General features: G+C 50.5%; 4 protein-coding genes across 24 annotated transcripts in view; all 4 read left to right on the top strand.

The window, feature by feature from the left end:
- The window catches only part of ITCH (itchy E3 ubiquitin protein ligase), a 67304-nt gene extending 59860 nt beyond the window's left edge, over positions 1–7444 (top strand). Inside the window, exons 24-26 of the mRNA XM_040650890.2 lie at positions 554–4698; positions 7193–7291; positions 7366–7444. Coding sequence (XP_040506824.1) covers positions 554–653 — 100 coding nt within the window. The 3' untranslated portion in view covers positions 654–4698; positions 7193–7291; positions 7366–7444. The remainder of the gene's footprint in view (positions 1–553; positions 4699–7192; positions 7292–7365) is intronic.
- Positions 4669–11027, top strand: LOC107057295 (protein MANBAL-like). Of its 3 annotated transcripts, XM_025142418.3 has the most exons (5): positions 4669–4698; positions 7193–7291; positions 7366–7444; positions 7838–8040; positions 8508–11027. In XM_025142418.3, exons 4-5 carry the CDS (start codon positions 7888–7890, stop codon positions 8616–8618), a joined length of 264 nt encoding a protein of 87 aa, XP_024998186.1. In that variant the 5' UTR covers positions 4669–4698; positions 7193–7291; positions 7366–7444; positions 7838–7887; the 3' UTR covers positions 8619–11027. The 3 variants fall into 3 exon arrangements, with proteins under 3 accessions (XP_024998186.1, XP_024998189.1, XP_046758934.1); XM_025142421.3 differs by lacking the exons at positions 7193–7291; positions 7366–7444; XM_046902978.1 differs by having other exon boundaries at positions 4669–7444.
- Positions 11028–13436: 2409 nt separating this feature from the next.
- On the top strand, positions 13437–17784 carry MANBAL13 (mannosidase, beta A, lysosomal-like 13). 19 transcript variants are annotated; one of them, XM_040650889.2, is made up of 8 exons: positions 13437–13466; positions 14168–14411; positions 14567–14666; positions 15888–15986; positions 16088–16151; positions 16367–16416; positions 16514–16708; positions 17189–17784. In XM_040650889.2, the coding sequence occupies exons 7-8, from the start codon at positions 16559–16561 to the stop codon at positions 17306–17308; spliced, it is 270 nt and encodes an 89-aa protein (XP_040506823.1). In that variant the 5' UTR covers positions 13437–13466; positions 14168–14411; positions 14567–14666; positions 15888–15986; positions 16088–16151; positions 16367–16416; positions 16514–16558; the 3' UTR covers positions 17309–17784. The 19 variants fall into 19 exon arrangements, 4 of the variants coding, with proteins under 4 accessions (XP_040506823.1, XP_040506821.1, XP_046758933.1 ...); XR_005841239.2 differs by lacking the exons at positions 14567–14666; positions 16514–16708 and adding an exon at positions 13703–13902 and having other exon boundaries at positions 16304–16450; positions 17189–17422; XR_005841241.2 differs by lacking the exons at positions 14567–14666; positions 16514–16708 and having other exon boundaries at positions 16304–16450; positions 17189–17422.
- A 3455-nt stretch (positions 17785–21239) lies between these two features.
- DYNLRB1 (dynein light chain roadblock-type 1) lies at positions 21240–26165 on the top strand. The gene is made up of 4 exons (XM_417328.8): positions 21240–21277; positions 23582–23657; positions 24199–24366; positions 25634–26165. The coding sequence occupies exons 1-4, from the start codon at positions 21275–21277 to the stop codon at positions 25675–25677; spliced, it is 291 nt and encodes a 96-aa protein (XP_417328.3). The 5' UTR covers positions 21240–21274; the 3' UTR covers positions 25678–26165.
- Positions 26166–26528: the final 363 nt, after the last annotated feature.

Genomic DNA, 26528 nt, shown 5'->3' with positions numbered 1-26528 from the left:
AAAGCAAAACACTGGGTTATGCCAGTAAGCTTTGTTGAATAGTAGTTGAACTTCGGAAAAACAGTTTTGTTGTGGAGCTGATTCCATTGTAAATGCCATGGATTTGCACACTACTAAAAACATGAACTAATACAAAGTACTTTTTTCTAAAGAGTTTGGGATTGATCTTTTATTATCACCATGTTCTGTCTTGGCAATGTAAATAAATAGCCACATAACTCCCTCTTCGCTAGAGAAAATGTAGCTTCTGCTCAATTTCTCAGTTACACTGGTGCTTTGTGAAAATGCTCAAATTTTAAATTTCAAATACAAAAGAGAGATAAAGTGAGACTTCTTACTAAGTGCATTGCCATTTCTGGAAAATTATTGTTGTTCAAGTCCTTGTGCTTTAACTCTCACTTTCATAGATAAATGCATGTCAAAATACAGCTGTTTTAGAGGGTATAAATCCAGTTATCCCTCTAAACAGGTAAGTTCATATGCCTGTGTTCCTAATGGGTTTTTTGGTGGTTTAAATTAATATTCAATACTTACGTTTTTTCTTTGTTTTCAGTTTCAATCGCTTGGACCTTCCACCCTATAAGAACTATGAGCAGTTGAAGGAAAAGCTGTTATTTGCAATTGAGGAAACAGAAGGTTTTGGGCAGGAATAGCTGTGATTTGCACCTTGAAGAATGTGATGTTCTTCTTCACTTCTGCTTGTTGCACACTTCATTGTAAAGTAAACTTGACTTGGATTTATTTAACAATACTAGTGTGTAAGTAAATGGATGTTATCCTGAGGTTTTATCCACGTTAACTCTGGGTTTCTACTGAGCACTTTCAGAGATCAAAAGAGCAATCAGATATGGCTACAAAGGAATTATGACCCAAGTAGAGATTTAATACAGCTTTGGGCTCTGCTTTGTTTTACCTTTCATTACTTAGAATGCGTCCTCAATGACTGACAGATTTTTTAAAATAGTTTTGTCTTTCCTTTTTAGTAGCATATTTTGCTACTGATGTACTGGGAAGTTCATTAGTAGCTGCAATGCTGCAGCAACATCATAACCTCTTTACAGCAGTGTTATTAGAGCCAACTTGTAACCGTCCTCTGCCTACTGTGAGCAAATTCATCGCTTAAGCTATTTTTCTAACTCAAGTGTGGCTGGACTGTTTTTCCTTGCCTGGAGTCTGCTCACATGCTAGTGGGACTCAGACTGCTGTTAAGGGGATGTCAAACTGTGGCACAAATCCAGGGCATAGCTTTCCTTTGTTTTTCTCACTGTCTTACTGATTTCAGCAAAATAAACGTCTGCCCAAAGTTGCTGGAACATTTGCTTGTGCCCTCCGAAGAGTTCTGATCTTTTTCTGTGTAACACATCTAACTTTTAAAACCATGTTAACACTGTGGTTCTTCACATGTCTTGCAAAAGACAAGACCACCTGGGATTGCACTGATTCAATTTAGATTCCCATTTGCAGACTAATGTTTCTTGTTGGAAGTGTTTATGGACATCATACTCAGTGTTATTCTTCCATGTTGCAGTCAGTTTCCTCTGAAGACTTCATTAGTTTCTCAGGAAGAGGTATAAAATAACTGGATTTTAAAAATGATAATCCTTACCATTTTTGGTGATGAATTGATAACACAATATTAGCTAAGACTCGGAGGACTTGAAAGTTTATGCAAGGATTCCAGACATTTGACCTTTTGGAGCATCAGAAAATAATTCTATAAGGATTAGAACAAGTTTTTGGAGAAAGTTTCTATGCTAGGTCACCCTAAGCTGCTTACATTGCTAGTAACTTTTGTAGTAAGTTCTTACTGGATTAATAACATCTTTTGCTTCCTTTTAGAATCTGTTAATATTCAGTTCTCTTCTGGTTTACAGTGACATTTTATTGTTCCTTTAGACTGAATGCACTTTTCAGGTATGGTCAGCTCTTTCCTTATCTGAAGGGAGGAAAGTAAACTTCTGTGAGTCGAGCTGTTAGCCATAGTCAGAAATGTGACACTTGAAGTAGCATGTAGCACAAGTTAATGCATAACTGTAGCTCAAAGCATTGGGACAGCGGCTGTTTTGAAAAGGCTTCTATATGCTGGCGCTGAAACAGGACAGCGGGAAACGAAAACCAAACCTCCAGTCTTGAAAAGAGTATTTCCTTCCTTCTGTCTAAACTACAAGAGGGAAAATCTGATTCAGGCCTACTAAGAGCCGAGACATTATAGTTTTAACTGACTTAAAGTTTTTCAAGTCAAAGTGATACATGCTCATTGGAAAGAATGATAAGACCTTAGAGTAAATGCCTCTTTCTGTCATGCGTATTCTAACAAGAGCAGTGGGAAAGAGTTTCTGATGGTACAGAGATTGTCCTCTTTTACCTTTTCACTGGCGGTGAAAGCTAACTTTGCTTCACAGTTTTACTAGGAGGAAAATCTGCCAATTTCAAAACATTTGATGGGTATTTTACCGTATACAGCTCACAAGGAGAAGAAAAAAGCCTTATAAATATTCTGTTTATGTTAATTCTTACAATGAAATCTAGTTATCTAACATACTTACAAGAGAGATTAAATTAAACAGGATAATGCAAGATTAAGCTATGGAAAATAGTTTGTGTTCTGCATAATGATTTATGATTCATGTAGGGAACCTAGAAATGTTGTTAATGTATAAATATCACCCAAAAGGCTTTCAGCCCTATATTTTTAAAATAAAAATAGTTATAATTGAAATAGCCTTAGCCCTAGTTCTATAGGGTGTGGCTGTTTAATATTTTTATGGTTGAAATGTTTAGTTCAGGAAAAAGGTAAATGCTTGTATATATTTTTGCAGTCTTGGATTCCACTTACTCCATTTTTTCTTTCTTTAATTTAAGTGGCATGTTTGTGTCTTTTCTGCTGTATTAGGATGGGGAAAAGGGGCTGGATATCCCAAGCACCAGAAATTATTTTAAAATACTGCAAACAAAGAATCAGCTGGGAAAGAAAAGTGAAACACTGTATTTGGCCAAGAATAAAAGTAAACCTACCAGTGTGTTGAATTGGCAATGTTCTTGAAGTCTGAACTAATGTTTACTTAAGCGTTTTACCTTGTAAGCTAACAAGTCTGTTAATTTTTTTATAGCATGTTCTGTAGAAATAAAAAGTTGTTAATATTAACCATTGGTGCACTTTTCTGTTTTCTATGAGGATGTGGTGGAAACATCACGTGGATAACCCCACAGCATCTGCTCTCCCAGATAATATTGGACTTCGAGCAGAGATGAATGAATTTGTCTCCCACTGCTACTCCCACCACTGCTTTAGCAGCCTCAGCTGTGTAAATTCATACTGCATAACAAATGCATATTCATGTGCAGCTGCCAGTTAATCCTACTTTTCAAGCATTAAAATAACTTCTATTTAGAATTTTGCCTTATGAGAATGATATGAAAAAAAAAAATGAATGAAATGCTGAGCTGCTGATCTAAGAATTAACAAAGCCTTATTGCTCCAGGTAGCTCAGGAAAAGTTTGCATATGAAATTCTGCAGTAAATGTGTCATGTCTTCATCTGATCTAGCATTGGAAGCTTATATGTCAATGCATTTGTTTGTGTTCCAGAAAGAGAAAATCAAAAGCAAACAAAAAGCCTGTTTAATTTTTCCTCTTCGCATTATCATTACCTGCTGCTCTGAGGTTCTGATTTTTCACTCGTTCTTATATTGGTATCTCCAGCCCCTTTTTCTTGTGGCGTCTTTTCAATTTTTGTCAAGAATCATTGTTTGTGTATATATGCTCTAGTGAACTAGGACATAAACTGGGATCAGCAGCACTGGATTGTAAAATACTGTACTGAAATTCATTGTCGAAATTTCCTTGTATTGTAATTTCAAATGCTCAGGTAACTGTAACAGTATCTCAGTAACTCAAATACTTTTATAAAACTACTTAAGCAGATGGTAGTCCTGTTATTATTCCATTTCTGTCAGGAAGCACCAGATAAGCAATAAATGCTTTAGCTGCTCCGGGGGGTTGGAGGTAGGCTGGGATTCTGAGTTTTCATATTTCTGCCTCAAAGGGATGTGAGTGGGAATTGGGCCCGAGCCCCCCTCGTGTTTGTCGCAGCACAGGGACTGTGGGGGGTGGGGGGAGCGCAGAGCGGGGAGAGCGGGGCTGTATGTCGGCCGGGGCAGGAAATCTTCCCTCAGCAGACACGTAGCTGCTGAGGTTTTCCCCCACGTCTTCATGTGCTCGGATAATAAGGCGCTGCAGCAAAAGCAGCTGGGCACTCCTGATCCATGGGGGTTAGGAAAGGGCAAACCAAATCAGAGTCGTTCAAGAGCACAAAGCAATGAAACACAGCAGAAGCCATTTATTGCCTGTGTAGATGATCTTCTCGAGGCATCTCCATTTCAGAGCAGGATACAGTGTGCACAGAAAGAAATGGAAAGAGAGAGGGGAGGGGAATGCGGGGGGAGAAAGGAAAAGAACGAAAGGAAACCGAGAGAAAAAAGACGAAATGGGAAGGGAAGGAAAAGTTCCACGACCCTGGCTCTATACGACAGGAATCGGGCAGCCGCCCCCCCAGTCCACTTACACACCCCGCCCCACTTAGACACAGGCCGCCCTTAGCAACGTGACGCCGCAGGCGGTTGCTAGGGCCGGGGCAGGAAGTGCTTGGCGGCGGCGGAGAGCAGTTCCGGGGCAGCGCGGCATGGCGGCGCGAGGCCGGTGAGCGGGGCCGGGAGGAGCGGGCTGTGTCCTGGGCACGGGGTCGGGGCTCGGGGCTCGGGGCGGGGGCATGGAGGGGCTCTCGGGGGAGGAGCTCGTGGTGCTGCCGGCACGCACGCAGAGGCGAGGCGTGCGGTGCGGTGCGGTGCGGTGCGGTGCGGTGCGAGCGAGTGGTGCGGGGGCCGGGGGGCAGCTTCGTGTCAGGGCAGGAGGTGCGAGCGTGCAGCTGTCAGTCCGGCCTCGGGATGCTGCGTTCAGGGAGGCGCAGCGGGCGGCGTGGCGGGTGCCAAGGCGTGAGTCCCCGGTGTGCTTTGGTCGTCCTTGGAACGTCGGAGCGTAGGCAGCCGGTTTGCACGGGGTTGAAGCTGAGAGCCGAAGCGCTCACAGTGCGGGCTTGGGAGGCTTGTAGGAGTGGGGCCGTTTCTTGTTGCTCGAGTTGAGCTGCAGCGATGTGAGGAGAAGGAGCGGTGTTGGTGCGGAGTGCGAGGGCGGTGTGCTGTGGCACGTGCGAGCTTGTGGCAGAGGCAGGTGGTGAAAGTGGCCGTGGTGGCTGCTGGCAGCCTGCGTGAGAGCTGTCGGTGCTGGTCCCGTTGCTGGGGTTGGTCGTGGCGTGCAGAGAAGCGAAGCGGGAGAAGGAAGGGTGGCTTGCGGGATCCGAGGAGGGGATGTTGTGTTTTGGGCGTGTGCGCGTGCGTTCGTTTTCCTGCTGTGGTTGGTGTTTCAGGTGTGTGAATGAGGAGTCCCCGTGGGCATGTGTGGCAAGCAAAGGCCAGGTGAGGAATGGAGCGAGCCGCGTGGGTGCCGTGTTGGACCGAGGGAGTGGCCAGGGCTGAAGGTTTGTGTGGATGTACTTTGTGTGGATGTCCCAGAGCGGGCCGAGTCAGGGCTGAAGTTTTCGGTGTCTGTGTTTGTTGCCTGGGAAGGGCTGCGTTGGTAGGCTGGGGGGAGGGAGAGGGAGATGGAGAAGTGCCAGCAGTCAGGAGCACGTCACGTTTCTGCCTGCTCTGTTGATGCAGTTCTAAGCCTGTGGATGGCTTGTGACTAATGCTGCTGCAAGCCAGTGAGGATGGGCGAGGCAGCGTGGCCCCGTGTGTGTTGCAGCGTTCCGCGCGGGTTTTGAATGTAACGCGAGTGCTTTGCATCCAAGCGCAGTCGGATTGGACGTATGGATGGTGAGTAGAGGCTGAACGCCCAGAGGTGACGCGCAAGAAGAGGCGCTGGATGCTCCCGTGGCAAGCAGGGCTTCTGTCTCGCAGGAGGCAGGCGTAGTCAGGTGCGCTTTGGAGCCTGCTGTTGTTTGCACTGGCCTCAGGAGATGCCATCACAGCGAGCGGCTGTGTGCTGCGTGTCCCAGGCTGAGAAGGGGATTCCCTTGTGGAAGGAGGGCGAGGGTGAAGGAGGCTGAGGGCCCTTTTGTCGGGGCCGGCTCCTGTGTGCCCTCTTGCTGGCCGGAGAGAAGGGCTGCCCGCTGGGCACAGGGAGCGCCTTCTACCTGGCGTCCCGTGCCCTGTCCTGCAGCCCCCTCCTCCTCCTCCGTGGAAGGCCACTGCCAGCAGTGCGGCTGCCATTTTAGAACCTTCGCCATGTCCCAGCTGTCACCTTGGTCACCGCTGCCCCACGCAACGCACTCGCCTCGGAGTGCTCTGGCGGTTGAGAGCCATGTCAGGCACGAAGAGAGCGAGAGGGGACGATTGCCCTATTGTAGGTGGGAAGAGGGAGCTGGGGGCCCCAGAAGCGAAGAGGAGGAGGGGGCCCGCCATGACCATCAAGCGGAGGAGGGGCAGGAGAGTGCGTTTCCATCGCACCTGGACCAGCAGCGTGAGCACCACCGTGGAGCCCATGGAGGTGGATCCACCTCCGGAAGAGCCCATGGAGGTGGATCCACCTGCAGAAGAGCCCATGGAGGTGGATCCGCCTGCGGCATAGCTGGCCTGGCACCACACCACCGTGCCAGGCCCCGCATCGGCGCCGTCACAGCTCCGCCATCGCTGGTCCAGGCGCTCGGCTCCTTACCCGCTGCGCGGCCCCCGCCCCCAGCATTAGCTGGGTGGCATTATTTAACATCTGGTCCTCCTCTGGCGCCGAGTTCTGCGGGCCCCCAGTCCCCTCTGAGCCCCGTTCTGTCCCCGTCCCCGTTCTTGTTGATGTTAGTGTTAAGTTTAGTTTTAGTGGTAGGAGTAGGTTGTTGTTTGTATTTTAGAGTTAGGTAGGGGTTCTTGTTGTTATGTTAGTGTTAGGAGTAGATTGTTGTTGTTGTTGTTGTTGTTACTTTAGAGTTAGGCGTAGGTTGCTGTTCTTACTTTAGTGTTAGGCATAGGTTAGTGTTGTGTTGGTACTTTTGAGTTAGGCGTAGGTTCCCCCTCTCGACTGGAAGCGCACAGTGCTCACTCGGTAAGCACGCGTCTGCTGGATGATGCGAAGGCTGCCGTGAGAACGGAGGTCTGCTGGCACCTGCGATTCATTGCATTTCCATGTGGTGACTTTTCTGTTGCAGAGTGTCGGGGAGCAGAGTGTGAGTGGCTGTGCCATTCAGGTGGGGCTCGGCAGAGCAGCGGATAACTGTGTCCCGAGGTTCCTGCGCGGCCATTGCAAGGTAGGCGTGCCGTACGGTAAGCGTGCGCTGAGGCAGTGTTGGTTAAGCACAGCTCATTGCTCTGTCTCCAACAGGTGGGCTTTCTGCGTGCCTTATTGCTGCGGTTGGCGTTGTACGGCACAGCAGCAGCACGGCCGTGAGTGCATACGCGAGGTACGTGGAAGTTGGTAACTTGAAGAGTATGAATAATCTTGGAGTTAGTATTAATGAGAGCGTCGCGACGGTCGTGTGATCGAGCTCGGGGATAAGTTTCTTCTTGGCTGTTAAGCTTTTCCCTTCTTTGACGTCCACCTTTGACGTCCTATTTTGCTTGTCTTGCCGTCACCTGCAAGTGGAGCAACAACAGTGAAGGTGGAGGGCTGTAGTCCTAGGCAGGCGGTGGAAGGCAGCTGAAGTGCAAGTGTGATGTCCCTGTTTGCGATTGGGTCCGTAGACCGAGGCTGTCTTGAGAGCACCTCTCTAAGCGAGCGTGGACGTTTTTGCTAGCAGGGAGTAACGGCGTCGGAGTGCACGGCAGTAACGAGGACTCTTTTTTCCCCGTTGTAGAAAAGAAAGCAGCCTCCTTGAGAGCAGCAGAGCAGCAGGCTGTGTGCGCTATGGCTGCTGAAGTGCATGGTTTCTCGCCTCCGGAGATCCCTGAGCCCACGCTGCTGGAGAACGTGCTGCGCTACGGCCTCTTCTTTGGAGCCGTTTTCCAGCTTGTGTGTGTGTTGGCCATAATCCTGCCAGTTTCCAGGTCCCCAGAGACAGTAAGTAGCGCTCTGTGCGATTGCCACCAATGCTCGGAAGATGGGCTGGGAGGGAGCAGCGTGTAGCTGTTGCCTACGGTAGCGAGCCCCGGCGCTGCTGAGGGCGCCGCACTTGGTTCTGTCCTTCCTTCCGTGCGCGTGCTGTTGCTGATGGCACGCAGGAAGCCTTGAGGTGCAAGCTCATCTTCCCGTCCTGCTGCTGCTGTGCCCTCTGAGCTGCCAGGCAGAGCGTCCCCCTCCCCTGCAGGGAGCGCCTTGCAGGAAAGGGCTTTAGACTCGAGTGTGCGTGGGATTTTTGGGAACAAGGTAGAGGTGGAGTTTCTAGTGTGCCCTACCTAATGTCAGGAAGGCAGTTTCCAGTACTGGCACCCAAAGAGTTTTTGAGACTTTGAGAGTTGAGCTCCCACAGCGAGCTGTCAGGCGATGGTTAGGAAGTTCCCTGACTGTTTCTGCCTTGATTCTTGCAGGAGTCGGTGGGTTTTGAGCCTAAGACTTTGGAGGCAGTGAAGAAACCAAAGGCGGCAAGTGCTGCCCAGCTGAGCAAGAAAGCCAAGAAGGAAAGCAAAAAGAAGCGGTGAGGGCTTGACCGATAAGCCCCAAAGGACCAAAGGATCACCTGGACCGCTTCCTCAGAGGTGCACCAAAGGCGGTGGACTGTATGGTGTGGTTTTGTGGCACGGCCGTGCTTTGCCTTTGGTGGACAGTGGAGAGGAAGTAAGAAGCTGGACGGGAAGGGCTTCTGATGCGTTCCACGCAAAGAGGACTCCACGTATGCAGGAGGTCCTGTATGGCAGGAGCTGGAGACGCTGTGTTCCTTCGGGTTGTGTCTCTTCAGGGCCAGGGGCGGTGTAGTGTTTGCTTGGGACGTGGCTAGACGGGACTGGAGAGAGAAGTGGTGACAGAGCCACAGAGTCTGTGTAAGGCAGCGGGAGCTTCCTGCTGGCAGCTCACGTCTTGGTTTGTCTGGTCCCAAATGAGTGAAGGGGAGGAGAAGCTGCTGCGTTCAGAGCAGCTTTGAGGGCTCAGCGTGGCTTTGAAGGAAAGGGTTCTGTGGCGGGGCTGCAAGGGTCTGTGCATCGTTTTGCATGCCCAGGTTGCCATCCTCACTTGACAAATGCGTTGTGAGGCCCGGTAGGGTAGCAGTGCTGTGCTGGGTCTGTTCTCTGCCAGAAGCCTAAGGGCATATTTGCTGGAACCGCTGGTTTGAGAAGGACCGTGTTTGCTGCTCTCCGTTGCTGTTGGTGGATGAGTCAGGTGGGCAGCATGAGGAGAAGAGAAGTGAAGGTGCCTCTGGCAGCTTTCTTTGAAATCAGGCAGTGGGTTCAGAAGTTCAGAGAGAGGGACAGGCAAGCAGAGAGATGGAGACGCCACTGCCGCGTAAGCCCTGTTTCCACGGTAGTCAAGCTGAAGGGGCATATACTGAAATGGTATTTTTTCAGGGATTTGAAAGGCAGAGGAGTAGATTCTGCAAAGTGCAAAAGTTGCAGAATTTCATGACAGGAAAAGCTATGGATGAGAGTCTGGAATGCTAAAACTCTCCCTTCCATTTTAAGAGAGAAAATGAGGGAAGAGCTCCAGTGCTTGACCTCCTCAAAGAAACTCTGAGCACAGGTGATGGCTTACAGGGAGGAGACAAAGAGCAGCTCCTCCAGCTGTGTTCCTATAGCTGGTGCATTTCGTGTGTGTGAGCCACTAGGGCAAACTACGGATGAAAAGCCCCCCAAATGCCTCTGAGTGTCGGTGTGCCTTTATCCCCGTTTCCTCGCTTGTCTCTGTCTGGGCTGTCCTTGGGCTCCGATGGGGAAGAAGTGCTTATGCACTGCAGACCTCAATGGGGCCTGCGTCTCGATTAGGGCCCCTAGCAACTATCGCATACCACGCAAAATGAGTCGTTTAACAGAAGAGCCCCCGGCCTCTCAGCTGGGACACGTGTGGGGCTATTTATTCACGCTGCCAGTCAGAGTCTTGGAGCGGCGCAGTTTTATTCCCAGCTCTGACACCAGGCAAGGAGGCGATAAGGTGTCCCCAGAGTAAGTTGGAAGTGGTTTGGGGGCTACCCCTCCGTCAGGGTCAGACGTTTACAGCGAGGAAGGCTACAGGCCTTCATCCAACGACCACCAGGAGGAGACCCCCCAGTGCTCATGAGGCATGCGCGACGGGGGAGGGAGCGTATGCTGAGGAGTTCTCGGAAATGGAATGAGTATGTATATGAATTCCGGGAAAATGATGGATTATGTATTAGCTCTGCCTGTATCTCTACCCAGTTTTTGTCGCGATGGCGTGCAAGTGAGGAGGAGCTATCCCCCTTGCGTCCGGCTCTGGGCAGCATTGATGAAAACATAGCTGATTTTATAACTAGCTGCTTTGTGGTTATGGAGTTTGATTCCGCAAGTCAGCACAGAGCGTGTGAGACAAAAGCACTCCAAAGTTGCTTGGAGATGTCGGGACAAAGAAAGATGCCAGAAATGTCCCACAGCAACAGTAAAGACTAATGCTGAGCGGTGAGTTTCCGTGAATGAGGATGGTAGTTGTTTTATTTGCTCTTGTCTTCAGATGGGTTCTGTTGCTTTCTTCTAACACAAGTACAAATACTGAGAGAGTGAAGCACACATGAGCCAAACTACAGCAGGAGTGCTTCCCCAGCCAAGGGCTGGTCAGTGATGAGCCCTGTGTGGCTGTTAACTCAGAACAGCGGGCTTCTCCTTCTGTGGGAGCTGAGGCTGAATGACTCCTTGTTAAGTGGAATTCCTGGATCATGGGGTTTCGTTTGGGGGGGGGCGGGGGGAGAGGTGAGATTGTGGGATTGTGGGATCTATTTGCTGTTGGTTGCTAACAGCTCGATACCTGTTTCAATCTGTTGATTATTAGCAGAACTTCCAGTGTGCCTTTAGTAATTACACGTTTTAGTTCCTGTTGAAATGTATACTAAACTAACTACAACGGGAAAATCTTTGTTTAAAATAAAAAGAAAAGTAACTATGAAATCATGCTGCCTCTTTCTGTGTGTTTACTCTGAAATGTGCCGGAGCTCTCTGTAGCAGCGCAGGGACGTCAACGGCCTATTCATGAAAGCGCCCCATTAAGGGAAGCCTTTTGGCTCCTTCAATCTGTGTGCAGTTGATTAGTTGACACTTTCCGGCACGCGTGTATCTGCGTTTGACTTGGAAGCAGCCAACTGTCTGCCAGAACACCTTCACCTTCCTGGAGAGAGGAGACGGTGCAATGGATCTTTGGCTGGATCTCAAGAGCCAAAGGAAGGTGTGTGGTCTCTGGAAGAGTGGGCAAGCTACTTCTGAGGATTACAGGTATGTAGTGAAGCTGTGCAGGGAGAAAAAGAGAAAAGCCAAAGCGCAGCTAGAACTGAGCTTGGCCACTAGAGCAAAGGAAAACAGGAAATGCTTTTATAAAAAAACACATTGACAGCAAGAGGAAGGCTAGGGAGAATGTCCATCCCTTGTTGGATGCCGAGGGCAGCCTGGTCTCCAGGGATAGGGATAAGGCTGAGGTACTTGATGCCTTCTTTGCCTCAGTCTTTAATAACAAGACTTGTTACTTGTTACAGCATGGGTTTACGAAGGGTAGATCGTGTCTGACAAACGGGATTTCATTCCGTGACAAGGTGACCCGCTTTGTGGATGAGGGTCAGGCTGTCGATGTGGTCTACCTGGACTTCAGTAAGGCCTTTGGCACTGTCCCCCCTAACATTCTGATGGAGAAGCTGGCCGCCCATGGTCTGGATGGGTGTACGCTCCGCTGGGTGAAGCACTGGCTGGATGGCCGGGCCCAAAGAGTCGTGGTCAATGGAGCTGCATCCAGTTGGCGGCCGGTCACGAGCGCTGTCCCCCAGGGCTCAGTGCTGGGGCCGCTCCTGTTTAAAACCTTCACTGATGATGTTGATGGGGGGATTGAGTGCACCCTCAGTGAGTTTGCAGACGACAGCAAGCTGGGAGGGAGTGTTGATCTGCCAGAGGGGAGAAGGGCGCTACAGAGGGACCTGGATAGACGGGATCGATGGGCCCAGGTTAACGGTACGAGTTTCAATAGGGGCAAGTGTTGGGTCCTGCATTTTGGTCACAACAAGCGCAGGCAAGCCTACAGGCTTGGGGAGGTGTGGCTGCAAAGCTGCCTGATGGAAAGGGACGTTGGTGTACTGTTGGACAGTCGGCTGAATATGAGCCAGCAGTGTGCCCGGGTGGCCAAGAAGGCCAATGGCATCCTGGCTTGGATCAGGAACGGTGTGGTGAGCAGGACTAGGGAAGTCATCCTGGTGCTCAGAGAGATGATTTAGCGGAGGGTCGTTAGAGTTAGGGTACTCCAGTTAGGCTGCGGTTGGACTTGATGATCTTTGAGGTCCTTTCCAGCCTGGGTAATTCTATGATTCAATGTCTCAGTTACTTTGCCTCTCGTGAGAGACACTGGCTCCAAGAGCCACGGTGGAAGTAGTGAAATAAAGGCAGTGTTTGTGAATAGGGGCGGGGGATGAGATGGGGATTCGGTCGATTGATAATGGGGATTTCTGCAGGCTCCCTGGTGAGCGTAGCTGTAGCTACACTGCAGCTTTGGTCCCCTTGGGCCAGCTGCAGTGGTGCCAGAGATGAAAGAGAGGCTTGTCGGGCTGTGTGCAGCAACGGAGCTGGTTGCAAAGGAGGGACAGCAAATGTTTGCGTGCGGTCATTGCATCTTCGGCCCGGGTCTGGATGCAGCGGGGGCTGAGTCACCTGCAGCAGCTCCTCGGGGCTGGGGCTGGGGCCGGGGCCGAGCCCGGTGCGTGGGGCTGCGCTGCCTGCAGGAGAGCTGCGGGTCTGGGGCTGGGCCAGCTGGAGTGGGTGGGTGCAGCACCTGGGGATGTGGGAGGGTGTGCAGCAGGGAGGCCGTTGGGCCCGAGCCCCGCTCGTGTTTGTCGCAGCGCGGGGGCTGCAGGGGATGCCCGGAGCGCAGAGCGGGGAGAGCCGGGCTGTATGTAGGCCGGGGCAGGAAATCTTCCCCTGGCAGCAGCGTAGCTGCTGAGCTTTGCCCCAAGTCTTCAGGCTCTCGGTCGATAAGGCTCTGCAGCAAAGCCAGCCGGGCCCTCCTGATGCCTGGGGCTTCGGAAAGGGCCAAACAGATGAGTCTTTCAAGAGCACAGAGCAGTGAAACACAGCACAAGCCATTTATTCCCTGCCTAGAGGACCTTCTCCAGGCATCTCCATTTGAGAGAAGTAAGAAACGAAGAGAAACGAAGAGAGAAGAAGAAAAGTTTGATGGCGCCGACGGCAGCCGAGAGGAATCCGGCAGCGCCCCCCCCCGCCCCCCCCACAGGCCCCGGGCCGCCCCCAGGCCGCCCTTAGCAACGTGACGCCGCAGGCGGTTGCTAGGGCCGGGGCAGGAAGTGCTTGGCGGCGGCGGAGAGCAGTTCCGGGGCAGCGCGGCATGGCGGCGCGAGGCCGGTGAGCGGGGCCGGGAGGAGCGGGCTGTGTCCTGGGCACGGGCTCGGGGCTCGGGGCTCGGGGCTCGGGGCGGGGGCATGGAGGGGCTCTCGGGGGAGGAGCTCGTGGTGCTGCCGGCACGCACGCAGAGGCGAGGCGTGCGGTGCGGTGCGGTGCGGTGCGAGCGAGTGGTGCTTGTAGGAGCTGAGCTGGATGCTGTGGCAGGCAGCTCCCAATGAATATCTTGGCCCCCACAGCCACTGCGGGCTGTGCTCTGCTGGCTTGGCACCGGGAGGACAGCCCCGATGAGTGGGCACGGACGCAGCCACGGTTGGCAAGAAGGACAAGCGGGTGCTGTCCTAGCAGTGTCTTCCCACAAGGATCAAGCTTCCTGCGTATGGCCGTAGCACCCCTGATGCTCTCGGCAGGCACGGCAGCAGCCTGTGGCCCGCATCAGGTCTGTGCCTGTTGCCCTGGTTTTCCCTGGTCCCCTGCCCAGAGAAAGTGCAGAGGGGAGAAGCTCTCTGGGAGCTGGCAGAAGCTGCCCGGGCTGATGTAGCCCCCAGGCCCAGCGCTGGCCCTGCAGCAGCTCCGGCCCTCGGCATGGAGCCGCAACGCCAGCGCATGCCTGTCCCCTGAGTGCAGCTGAAGCATTCCTGGGCTCGGGGTCTGACCCGCACGCACCTCGCTTAGCGTGCATGTTCTTCATGTTCTGCTGACAGCTCTGTGCCCCAGCTGCTGCCTCTCTGCTCCCCGCTGCCAGCTGCCTGCTTCGTGGCAGGAGGAGATGCTCTCTTGCTGTCGCCGAGCATGAGCAGTAGGGCAAGGACGCTGCCGTAGTCCACAGGCCTGCAGTGACTGACATCCTTCCAAGTCCCCGGGTGTCCTCTGGAAGTGGTGTCCTGCAATACTTACCTACCACGACTTTGCCCCCCAGGCTGTCTGAGATGCTCTAGCAAATAGTAGGTATGTTATTTTGGGAATGGGATTGTTGAATGCAAGGGCTTTATAAGCGAGGCGAGTCGCAAGCAGCCTCGTTGAGGAAGCTTGTTCCCTATAACGTATTTCCTCAGAGACTCTGAAACTGTTGTTCAACACTCAGTTGGACGTATTTATTGTAGGTAATGTTGGAATCCCAGCATGGGACCGCACATGGGAAGAGGCACTGGATGCTGAAATGGAAGCCATGGCTTCTGTCTCGCAGGAGGCAGGCGTAGTCAGGTGCGCTTTGGAGCCTGCTGTTGTTTGCACTGGCCTCAGGAGATGCCATCACAGCGAGCGGCTGTGTGCTGCGTGTCCCAGGCTGAGAAGGGGATTCCCTTGTGGAAGGAGGGCGAGGGTGAAGGAGGCTGAGGGCCCTTTTGTCGGGGCCGGCTCCTGTGTGCCCTCTTGCTGGCCGGAGAGAAGGGCTGCCCGCTGGGCACAGGGAGCGCCTTCTACCTGGCGTCCCGTGCCCTGTCCTGCAGCCCCCTCCTCCTCCTCCGTGGAAGGCCACTGCCAGCAGTGCGGCTGCCATTTTAGAACCTTCGCCATGTCCCAGCTGTCACCTTGGTCACCGCTGCCCCACGCAACGCACTCGCCTCGGAGTGCTCTGGCGGTTGAGAGCCATGTCAGGCACGAAGAGAGCGAGAGGGGACGATTGCCCTATTGTAGGTGGGAAGAGGGAGCTGGGGGCCCCAGAAGCGAAGAGGAGGAGGGGGCCCGCCATGACCATCAAGCGGAGGAGGGGCAGGAGAGTGCGTTTCCATCGCACCTGGACCAGCAGCGTGAGCACCACCGTGGAGCCCATGGAGGTGGATCCACCTCCGGAAGAGCCCATGGAGGTGGATCCACCTGCAGAAGAGCCCATGGAGGTGGATCCGCCTGCGGCATAGCTGGCCTGGCACCACACCACCGTGCCAGGCCCCGCATCGGCGCCGTCACAGCTCCGCCATCGCTGGTCCAGGCGCTCGGCTCCTTACCCGCTGCGCGGCCCCCGCCCCCAGCATTAGCTGGGTGGCATTATTTAACATCTGGTCCTCCTCTGGCGCCGAGTTCTGCGGGCCCCCAGTCCCCTCTGAGCCCCGTTCTGTCCCCGTCCCCGTTCTTGTTGATGTTAGTGTTAAGTTTAGTTTTAGTGGTAGGAGTAGGTTGTTGTTTGTATTTTAGAGTTAGGTAGGGGTTCTTGTTGTTATGTTAGTGTTAGGAGTAGATTGTTGTTGTTGTTGTTGTTGTTACTTTAGAGTTAGGCGTAGGTTGCTGTTCTTACTTTAGTGTTAGGCATAGGTTAGTGTTGTGTTGGTACTTTTGAGTTAGGCGTAGGTTCCCCCTCTCGACTGGAAGCGCACAGTGCTCACTCGGTAAGCACGCGTCTGCTGGATGATGCGAAGGCTGCCGTGAGAACGGAGGTCTGCTGGCACCTGCGATTCATTGCATTTCCATGTGGTGACTTTTCTGTTGCAGAGTGTCGGGGAGCAGAGTGTGAGTGGCTGAGCAATGGAGTTGGCACTCAGGCGAGCAACACGTGACTGTGCCACAAACTTCCCGTGTGGCCATTGCAAGGTAGGCATGCCTTACTGTAAGCGTGCGCTGAGGCAGTGTTGTTCAAACACAGCTCATGGCACTGTCTGCAACAGATCCGCTCTCTGCATGCTTTATTTCAGCCTCTGGTGTTGTACAGCACAGCAGCAGCACAGCCCTCAATGCATACCCAAGGAACGTGAAAAGGTATGACATGAACTTTAATATTGTTAACGGTATGATTATGAGTTGTTACTATTGTTAAAACAGACCTCATGAGTGTGTGATCAACCTTAGGGATCGGTTTATTCTCGCCTCTGAAGCTTTTCCCTTCTTTTATGTCCACCTGTCCTTTTTAGCTCCTCTTCCCCTCACCTGCAAGGGGACCAATGCTCCAGTTTGAGGACTCTTTTCCTCGGCAGGTGGTAAAAGACGAGGCAGCTGCGAGTTTCGTGTCCTCCTATGTGATTGGGTCAGTAGACCAAGGATATCTTCAGAGCACCTCTGTAAGTCAGCCTGTAACACCAGTGTGCATGAAAGCAAGAATGACTCTTTTTTCCCTCTTGTAGAAAGCAGCCACCTTGAGAGCAGTAGAGCAGCAGGCTGTCTGCACTATGGCTGCTCAACGGCATTTCTCCCCACCTGAGATCCCTGAGCCCACGCTGGCAGAGAATGTGCTGCACCACGGACTCTTCTATGGAGCCATGTTGCGGCTTCTGTGTGTGCTAGCCATTATCCTGCCAGTTTCCAGGTCCCATAAGCCAGTAAGTCGTGCTCTCTGAGGTTGATAGAAAGGCACAGGCAATAGGCCAGGAGGGAACAGTTTGTAGCTGTTGTCTACGGTAGCGTGCCCCGGCATTGCTGAGAGTGCCACAGTTTGTTCTGTTCTGTTCTGTCCTTCCTTCCTTCCGTGTGCGTGCTGTTCCTGCTGGTACGCAAGAAGCCTTGAGGTGCAAGCTCATCTTATCCTGCTGCTACTGCTGTGCCCTATGAGCTGGCAGGCAGAGTGTCCATGCGCCTGTGCAGGCACCGCCTTGCAGGAAATGGCTTTATATTCTAGTTTGCCTGGGATTTTGGGGAGCAAGCTAGAGGTGGAGTTGCTAGTGTGCCCTGATGTCAGGAAGGCGGTTTCCAGTACTGGCAGCCAAACCTGCTCAGGCGGGTGACTTGAGCTCCCACAGCGGGCTGTCAGCCAGTTGTTACCTGAGAAGGTTCCCTGACTGTTTCTGCATCAATTCTTGTAGGACTCGGACAGTTCTGGGACTAAGACTTGGGAGACGGTGAAGAAACCCAAGGCAAGTGCTGCTCAGCTGAGGAAGAAAGCCAAGAAGGAAAGCAAAAAGAGACAGCAAGGGCTTGGCTGAGAAGGCCCAGAGGACACCAGAATCACCTGGAATGCTTCCTCAGAGGTGGCACCACAGGCAGCTGACGAATCGTCTGGTTTTCTGGCACAGCCGTGCTTTCCCTGCCATGGACAGCGCAGAGGGGCTAAGGAAAGTGGAAGGGAAGGGCTTGTGCTGCGTTATAAGCAAAGAGGACTGGCCATAGGCAGGACTTCATGTATGGCAAGAGCTGGAGACGCTGTGCTCCTTCAGGGTGTGTCTCTTTGGGGCCAGGGCCAGTCTAGTATTAGATAGAAATATGGCTAGACGGGACTGGAGAGAGAGGAGGTGACGTAGCCACAGGGTCAGGCTTCTCCTTGTATCTGACTGGAGGCTGAATGACTCATTGCTAAGTGGAAATCCTGGACACTGGGGTTTCATTGTGGGGTGGGTAGTGGGGTAATAAATACAACCCAAATCCTTTTGTATCAAATAAAAGCGAAATGAACTTTTTAAAACTGGTGCTGCCTCTTTCAGTAGCTGGTCAAAACGTCCCTGGCTTGGGCTGGCAATTGCAGGGCAGCGATCCGCTCGGCTTCACGTCTCTCCCTGGAAATTCAGCTGCTTTTCCCACGTTTGTGTGTTGGTCTTCCCAACCGATGGCCTTTGAGCCAAAGTGTAACTGCTAGCGCCAGGCTGTGAGCATCACCTTGCTCTCCAAGGACTGAGAGAAAGAAAAGGAGAGGAAGCGGCGCAGGAGGAAGAAAGGTGTCCCTGCACTCAGCCCCTTGAGCTCGTCTCTCTTCCCCGATGGCTTTTTCAGTCTTCTGCTGTACTGACTGTTGCTGTTTGCCCTGGGACGCCCAGCTGCACGCGGGCAGCCGTGGCCTGCACATCAGCCTCCCCTCGAGGCAGGATGAGTTCAAGTGTGGGTGGGATGGTGAGAAGAGCAGCGCTGGGAGTGGGGAGGAGGAGAGGGCAGCAGGAGGGCTGCAGGTGAACACGCCTCGGGCCTACAGCTCAGCCCTGAGGTGTGTTGACAGTTTACGGGTTGGTCTGGCCCGGTTCCGTGGCTAGGGGGGTGGAGGGATTTTTTTGTAAAATCTGTGCCTCCGGAAAAGGGAAACAGGGGACCCCCTACAAAAAAGAATAATTAAAAAAAAACAGCGGCAACGATCTGAGGAGAAACAAACTAATTTACTAAATATAGTATCAGAATGCACGATAACACACTATAATACAATATAATTCAATATAATTCTTAATAAAATCAAATATAATTGAGAGAAGGATTGTCCGAGAGCTGAAGGCCTTACACTAATACTGAAGCCTTGTGTGCAGTCGGGAGCAGCAGCGAGACGATCCAAAAACGAGCACGACAAAGAAGACCCAGGTCAGGTGACCTCCAGGCCTTATATCTGTTCCCCCGAGCAGGAATGATAACAGTACTCGAACAGTCTGCTGGGGAACGTAGTTCTTTTCTTCCGGCCACGTACCCGGAACTAGAGCATTTGCTCTTTAACTCCCAGTACAGTGCATGATGTTGTGATGTGGAATACCGATAACCAAAAATCATAAAACCATGACAAGGTGGGAGGTCTCGGAGCTGTGCTGCGCTGCTTCAGCTCCAGTGCGTTCAAGCACGTTATCACCAGCACTGTGTGGTTTGTGTCGGGGTGCTGCAAGGGCACATTGCTGAGCCCTGAGGACTGACAGCTTTGCTGTGCTTCTTCCTGGTGCTCCATGGAGGCTGAATGACAACATGAATTTCTGCTGTTTCAAGTACTGATCATACCTTTTCATCGTCTGTAGACTACACTTCCAAGTGATTGATGGAGTGGTTGAACGATACCAGCACTCAGTACAGGTGTTGGCATCCCACTAATATGTGGCGTTCTGCTGGTCTTTGTGCTGCTGCTCACAGCCCTCTGTGTCTGGCAGTTCAGCCACTTTTCAGCACATCTCATAGCCCTCTATTTTAGCTGGTATTTCATCAGTTTGGCTATGAGGCTGTTGTGGGGCTGAGGAAAGCTTTATTTAGGTGGAGAGAAACAGAATTCACTGGTTTTTCCTCACCCACAAAACTGGTCACTTGCCTGAGAAGGCTGTCACGTTGTTACCCAGTGATTTCCCCTTTGTTCCCAGTCATCCTCTTTTCCTTAATGAGTCTGGAGATGACTCCTATGAGGAGGTGTTGCCTAACTTCCCAGATTGTGGCAAGGCAGACTGGCATCCCTGCATACCTCTTAATGGCAGAAGTGACATTTGCTTTCATCCTCTCACCAGGGTCCTCTCCTGATCACTGTGACCTTTCAGCAGTAGTCGAGATTTGGCCATACAGTGACATCAGCCTTCAGTGCTCGTGGTACACAAAGCTATCCTCTCCCAGAGGCACTCTGCCTTACTTCCCCACTGTACTTTCCCTGTGCTTGCTGTCCCAGATGTTCACACAGGGTCAATAAATGCAACTTGGTTAGTTGCAGCAGATTCCAAATATAGTTTTTTACACCTAGTATGTATCTGCAGTAGGAAAGCAGACTATCAAGTTGCGTAAACCCAGATTTTGATATTACTACAGAAAATTTGAAGTAGCTACATCCATATTTCACATCAATTTGAGGCAGAGTAAAAAATGACCATCTGGTGCGGTGCACACAGCTGACTGCACAGCTGTGGTGCTTTTGGCTGTGTGCTGGTTGAGGAGTGTGGGGTGCTGCATTAAGAGCGTGCAGATGGAAGCACCGTGTGTGACTCAGGCCTGAGGGGTTGGCTGTGCATTGCTTGGCTCTGGGCCTACTGCAGAAGCAGGGAGACAATCTGCTGTGTCACCTCCTGCTTATTTTTCAGTGCTTTGGCTAAAAATTAGGAGAAAACAAACTTCCTTCCGGTCAGCGTTTGTTTCTCAGCTATCTTTCTGTGACTGCACATTGCAGGGAGATTGAAACTAGGTGATCGTTGTGGTCCTTTTCAGCCCAGGCCATCCTATTGATAAAGGGGGAGGTTGGATTCTGCTTACTTTAATAGAACAGAAGGGGGTTTGGATTCTGCTTGGATTCTGCTTATTGCTTAAATTCCACAGAAGCACTCTTTTGCAGCAAGAAAAACAAAGGTACCAGACTCCTTGTCAGCAAGACAGGGAGGAAACCGGAGAAGGGAGCTAGGAGAAAATAGGCCCCAGTGTCATTGCCAGCAAAATAATGAGGAAGGGATGAACTTCGTCAGCAAGAATTAGGATAGCGAGGAGAAAAGTAGGCTAAAGTTCAAGAAGATGTAATGAGGAACAGTGTTTACTTCATCCCAAGAGACCACCAGATGGGGGTGCGACCACCCAGAGGAGAATACGACGCATGCGCCAGGGGAGAGGGACTTGATTAATGAATATGTAGAGAGATTCGATTCAAGGTAATCTGTTGAATATGTATGAGGTTGACTTGCAAATACGTAACATTTCTGTCGACCGTGTGCAAGTTAGGTGGAGCTGTCCCCCCCTGCACCCGGCGTCTGTGCATTCGTCTGAATAAACGCTGCCTGCTTTATAACCTATCCTCGGGTTATAGAGTTCGATTCCACAAGTCACTATGATTCTGTACCTCAGGAGCAGCTGAGCGTCATTTCCCTGCATGGATGCCGCTCACAGGGCTGAAAGACGCAGCGCTCAGTTGTGGCAAAGAACGGAGTCCAAAGAACTGAGGAAAATGAGAGTAACAAAGCCGTTTATCGGGTATGTTTAACACCAGCAGGTGTTGTGTTTCACAAAGCGCCCGAGCCGTTGCCAGAACTCTCAGCCGAGGGTCCCACCTCGTCCCGCCTCGCCGCCGTTGCGGGATGCAGAGCCGCGGAGCCCGGCCGTTACCGCGGCGACGGCGGCACCGTGCTGAGGGACGCGCACGCGCCTCACCCGGCCCAGGACGAGTGCTTCCGGGTCAGGAGCGCGCCCTGCCCCGCTGATTGGTGGAACCGGCGGCGCATGCGTACAGGTGTGACTGGGCGGTGAGGCGGCGGTTCGCGATGGTGAGTGAGGCGGCGGGGCCGGGGGCCGCTCGGGGCGGGTTCGGTGCTGCGCGCGGGCCGTGCCTGCTGGGAAGGGGGCTGTGCCGCCGGGCTGTCGGGGCGGTGCGGGCTCACGCGGCAGCTGCTGGGAGCCGCGGGGTGATCGGGGCGGCCGGCACCGCCCAGAGCCGTGCAGGGGAAGGCCGCGGCGCCGCCCTGCCCCATTGGAGTGTCCGACCGCAGGGGGGTCCTCGCCTTTCGTGTGGCTCCGAGCTGTGGGCCGCGACAGCTGGAGGAAAGTCGGGAAAAAGGCCCTGTTAATTACCGGCTTCGTCAGTCTGATGTTCTGTGGAACCTGGAACGTCCTTTTTTTTCCTTTTTTTTAATTGTAAATTCCCGGGGGATGCTTCCTGTTCAGCAGTATCGCTGGATAGCAGGTGGTTATAACGTTAGGGTTCAATGTATGTGGAAATGAAAGAATACAGATGTAAGCGGTACATGAAGAGCTGGAGCAGTTCATTAGGACATGCTGTGCTGTGGGGTTGTGGCTCACACATTCTGGACAAAACCTGCAGTGCTGATATGCAGCTTGTAGGTACATAAACTTATGTGAGAGGCTGACAGGAAGAGATTTTGCTCTCCTTTTACAGAGTGCATCTCTTTCCCAGCTGCAATCTATCTGTTGTATCACTCGGCCTTATGTTGGGTTTAAGGTTTTGTTTGGTGCTCAGGTTCAGTACGCGATGTTTTTCTAGGTGACATTTTTGTTGGCCTGGTGAATGGCAGAGGCTCAGTGAGGTGTTGGGGAGGAGTCTTCTTTGTGTGCAGCTCCAGGAGACTTCCTTGTACAAACAGCAGCGAGCTGCCAGAGCAGCTCCCCCTCCTTTGAGTTACGTTATCTGTTGGTAGAGGAGATTCAAAGTCAGCGTAGTTCTGTGTGGATGCTCCTTTGCACCCAAGCAGACTTGCTGAGGTCTGATGAAGTGTTTGGTGACTTTGGGCTTCGATGCATCTACGAAGAAGGCAGGATTTTTTTCAGATGGAATAGTGTCACTATTTATCACTCAGCATTTTCTCACCCTGTAGTTATTTGCTTGGGTTTTTTTCCTCTTTCCTTGTCTTCCACATGGAATCAGACCAGCATTCAGAAGGAATCAAGGGCTCAAAGTGATTAAACCGAGTTTTCTTCTGTGTAGGATAAAAACTCTGCTCAGGTGGTGCTGTCTGATCATAGCAGTGGTCTGCATTACTCTGAACAACTTACGTTACCAAAGCCCTGTGGAAGGTTTGCTGGCAGTTCTTAGGCTGAACTGAACTGGTGCTTTTTTTTGCTGACACAAATCACCTCTCCCAGCTGGGGGAGGTGGGCAGGGGGTTACACGCAGTGCCTGAGAAATGCAGCCCTGTTGGCCAGGTGCCCCCTGTAGCTCTGGCCTTTCCCCCGACTTTAGCTGATCCTTTTGTTCTGTGGCAGGTCTTGCAGGATCTGAAATGTGCAGCACGCCTCTGTTTCCTTTATAGGGAATCAAAAACATCAAAACTGATGCTTGGGCCTTCAGTCATCTTTTTTTTCTTTTATTTTTTGGGGGGAGTTGATTTTCCAAAGTAGTGATCCCTATACCAATAATAATTCTAAGTAAAGATCACTTCTTTCTTTTGCTTTTTATGTTTTTAATTCCTCTTAGCATTGGTTTGATAAAAGGGAGGGTAGTTTGGCATGTAAAGTGTGCAATTCCATTTGTACATACACAAATCTTGCTGTATGCCCATACTTTAGCAGTCTAAGAAGTCTTCGCATTGTGAGCCAGCAGTAAGGAGCTCATCTGTGGGGCTGCAGGAGGGTTGGGAGGAGAGGGCAAGATTAAAAGAGAGTTCCAAGTTTGCACAAGATTGTAATCACAAATGACTGAAGATTGCTCAGACAGATCATAGAATCATAGAGTGGCTTGGGTTGGAAGAAAGCCTAAGGATCATCAAGTTCCAGCCCCCTGCCACAGGCAGCACCACCAACCTCCAGATCTGGCACTATTCCAGGATGTCAGGGCTCCATCCAACGTGGTTTTGAGCACCTGCAGGGATGGGGTACTCACAGCCCCTATGGGCAGCCTGTTCCAGCAACGCACCACTTTCTCTATAAAGAACTTCCCCCTGAAATCCAAAATGGATGGACACCAACTATAAAGACCAGGCAGAGAAAATAGTACTAAAGTATGCAGTGCTTTATGGAAAGGTGTAGGCAGTTACTTTCAGGCACATTGTTGTGAAGCTTTAGTTGAAGGCAAACAGCAGCTGTGATCTTTTGATTTGTGCTTTCTGTTTTTGCAGGCTGAGGTAGAAGAAACACTGAAGCGAATTCAGAGCCAGAAAGGAGTGCAAGGAATCATTGTTGTTAATTCTGAAGGTATTGTCAGTCTGTTTCCTGAGATCATAACTTACACCACTCGTGCACTTCAAGGAGTAGTGGTTGTACTGTTTCCAGCTGGTGTCTCTCTTTAGCAAAGATTTTCCTGTAGTTAGGTCCAGCTTGTTAAAACTGTGTGATTGTCAGCTTAAACCAAATGTTTTCTAGAAATAATCCTTAGAAAACATGACAGATATTACTAGTCTCCCCCTAAAACACTTATTTTTGTTTTTATTTATCTGTTTATTCATCTCAAATGAATAATTGACAAAGCAAAAGTAAACCACTGATGCTAGTAGAGGTAAGTGGTTATTCTCACCTTTGTCTGTGGTTCCAGAACTTAACCTCTCTGTCTTATTTCTGTTGATACTCTTCTTTAAAGCTTTAAAAAGAGCACTCCTGATCCCATTCCCCTGTTTTAGCTCTCTAACACATACTCAGGTTCACTGGCCACTGCAGTTGGATATGGTTGATACCCAGAGGGAGTTGGTTCAAAAGCTGTGTTACTGACTCTTGCTGTCCCCATGGTGGCTTCTTGCAGGTATTCCTATCAAAAGTACTATGGACAACACCACAACCATTCAGTATGCTGGCCTAATGCACAGCTTCATCATGAAGGCAAGGAGCACTGTGCGAGACATTGATCCCCAAAATGACCTCACGTTCCTGCGGATCCGTTCCAAGAAAAATGAAATCATGGTTGCTCCAGGTAAGAGGAAGGAGTCTGAAAGCAGATGTCAGAGCATCCAGCAGATACTTCTCGTGATGTCTGTCAGAGTCGCTTGTTGGTTTCTCTGTGGTAGAGACGCTGTGAGCTGAGAAGTGAGTTCTGCATGCTGCTTTTATTCGTGTTACCTACTCTATTCTTTTCCAAAGACTTTGTCCTTTGTTGCTTTCTTCCATTGGAAACTTTTATCATTGACCTTAGTTTGCTTTTTCATGCTGTAATGTGCGAAATCACTTTCCTCATTTCATTTTCATCAGAGTAGAAATGGTTAATTAGCATTTGAGAGGCTGCAACACGCTGTCATGCTCTGTGTTTTTCAATATGAAATCCAGAAAGTCAGAAAGAAATATGTTTGAGAGCAGTTTCACCTAGCTGAGTGCTGAACTGATAAACCAGTCTAATGCATCTGAAATGGGATAGTTCAATTGGAAACTGTCACAATGTTGGACTCTTCCTGCAAATCCTGTCCTTGGTTCCCAGGAGCAGATCCCGGCAGCTCCCTCTGCTCCCCTTCCTCAGGGGCTGCAGGGTGCTGTGAGGCCGCCTCTCAGCCTCCTGTTCTTCAGACCAGGCAACCCTGGTGCCCTCAGGCTCTCCTCACAGCACACATCTCCCAGCCCTGCTGCCTGCTCTGTGTCCTCCTCAGGATGCTTCCAAGGACCTTAATATCCCTTTTATGTTGCGGACTCCATCTGCTCTGTGGTGGCATTCTGCTGGTGGGGAGGCAAAGAAGGAGGCTCATGCTCCAGGAGGCAGCTCTGCAAGGAGCTGATCACGGCAGTGCTTGGGGAAGAGAGGCTCTGGGGTTTATGCTGGTGCATCCTCTCATTTCCATATGAGAGATGGAAAGAGAAATAACCATTGCTCCAGAGCAAATGCAGCTGGAACCCCTTCAGTCCAGCAGTCTGCCTGTAAGATATGGGAAATCACTGTCTTGTACTGCCTAGTTTGGTTAAATCATTGCATGTGTCAGTTATTCTCATTTATTAGTTACAAGTGGTGTTAAATTTGGCTCTTGAGCATGCAAGACTTTTCCACCATGAGACTCAGGTAAGTGATCCAACATGTCAAACCTGTTTTGATCATTGGGGATGAATGTCAGAACTGTGCAGTTCCTACAGCATATCAGTGAAATATGAAAAAGAAAAAAAAAGTTGAAAGTTCCTGTATTTAGCAACAGGAATGCTTTTCTTTGTGAATAAATATCAGCAATGAAAGAATAATTCATTTTTTTTCTTTTCCCTTCCAGATAAAGACTACTTCTTGATTGTCATCCAGAATCCAACCGAATGATTACACTAACTTGATCTGCTTTTTTCCCTTTGCCCAACATTTTTTTTTAATTTAATGCTAAAGAGTAGAGCTCTAGTGCTATCTCTGCTGTGCCACTTCTGTGATCTTCTGGAAGAACAAAAGCAGGTGTTCTTGTCTGCATGTTTTTTATATACAGAAACAGTGGCTTCTTTTGGTATCACTCGTCATTTTGAGAAGGAGATGGTGAATTAGAATCTGGTGACCTTGGCAGTAAAAAAAAAAGTAAAATAAAAATGCAACAGATTCTTTTAATAGTTGACAAGATAACAAAAAATACTAATAATGTTCTAAAAGATTGTTTGCTGTACATTTCCATGATCCTGTCACCACTATTTGAGTTAAGCTCTTACACTATTACCTTTGAATGACTGAAAATATGAAACCTTCCTCTCTTGTTGTTCTTTCTTATTTTATAAGTTACTTTGAAAAAGTCTGGTCATATTAAATTAAAAAAGTGTCATCAGTGATGGCTTTTGTCTTGTTTGTCTTTGTCTTGTAAGGAGTTTAATTATTGTCATGATTGTTTTTTTTCCATCAAAAAGTAGAACCTTTGTAGGCCGTTTTACCTATCTGTTGCTTTCTCTGAACAGCGATTCACTTAAAATACATGTACTGCATGCTTATAATTGCCTCAGATGTTGGAGCATTTTTCCATCACATCTCTTTGTTGTCTCAGGCAGCAGGGAGAGGTGCTGTGACTGAGTGCAGACATTGAGGCTCTGTTGGAGCTCTCAGCTGTCACAGTTCAGGTGCTGCTTTCATCTGATATTTTGCTCTCGTCATTTTTTTGGTTCATGTTATTAAAGATAAAAATGTTATCTGGTTCCTCC

This window comes from Gallus gallus, chromosome 20, assembly GCF_016699485.2.
Source record: "Gallus gallus isolate bGalGal1 chromosome 20, bGalGal1.mat.broiler.GRCg7b, whole genome shotgun sequence".
Classification (NCBI taxonomy): Eukaryota; Metazoa; Chordata; class Aves; order Galliformes; family Phasianidae; genus Gallus; species Gallus gallus.
The sequence above is the reverse complement of the archived record's forward strand: the minus strand, read 5'-3'. Positions and strand labels throughout refer to the sequence as shown.

Coding starts and splice junctions, on each gene's coding strand:
- LOC107057295 (XM_025142421.3), top strand. CDS start 7,888: ATGGCTGCTGAAGTGCATGGTTTCTCGCCTCCGGAGATCCCTGAGCCC. Junction 8,041..8,507: donor TTTCCAGGTCCCCAGAGACA/GTAAGTAGCGCT, acceptor TGATTCTTGCAG/GAGTCGGTGGGTTTTGAGCC.
- MANBAL13 (XM_040650887.2), top strand. CDS start 16,559: ATGGCTGCTCAACGGCATTTCTCCCCACCTGAGATCCCTGAGCCCACG. Junction 16,709..17,188: donor TTTCCAGGTCCCATAAGCCA/GTAAGTCGTGCT, acceptor CAATTCTTGTAG/GACTCGGACAGTTCTGGGAC.
- DYNLRB1 (XM_417328.8), top strand. Junction 23,658..24,198: donor CATTGTTGTTAATTCTGAAG/GTATTGTCAGTC, acceptor GGCTTCTTGCAG/GTATTCCTATCAAAAGTACT. Junction 24,367..25,633: donor TGAAATCATGGTTGCTCCAG/GTAAGAGGAAGG, acceptor TTTCCCTTCCAG/ATAAAGACTACTTCTTGATT.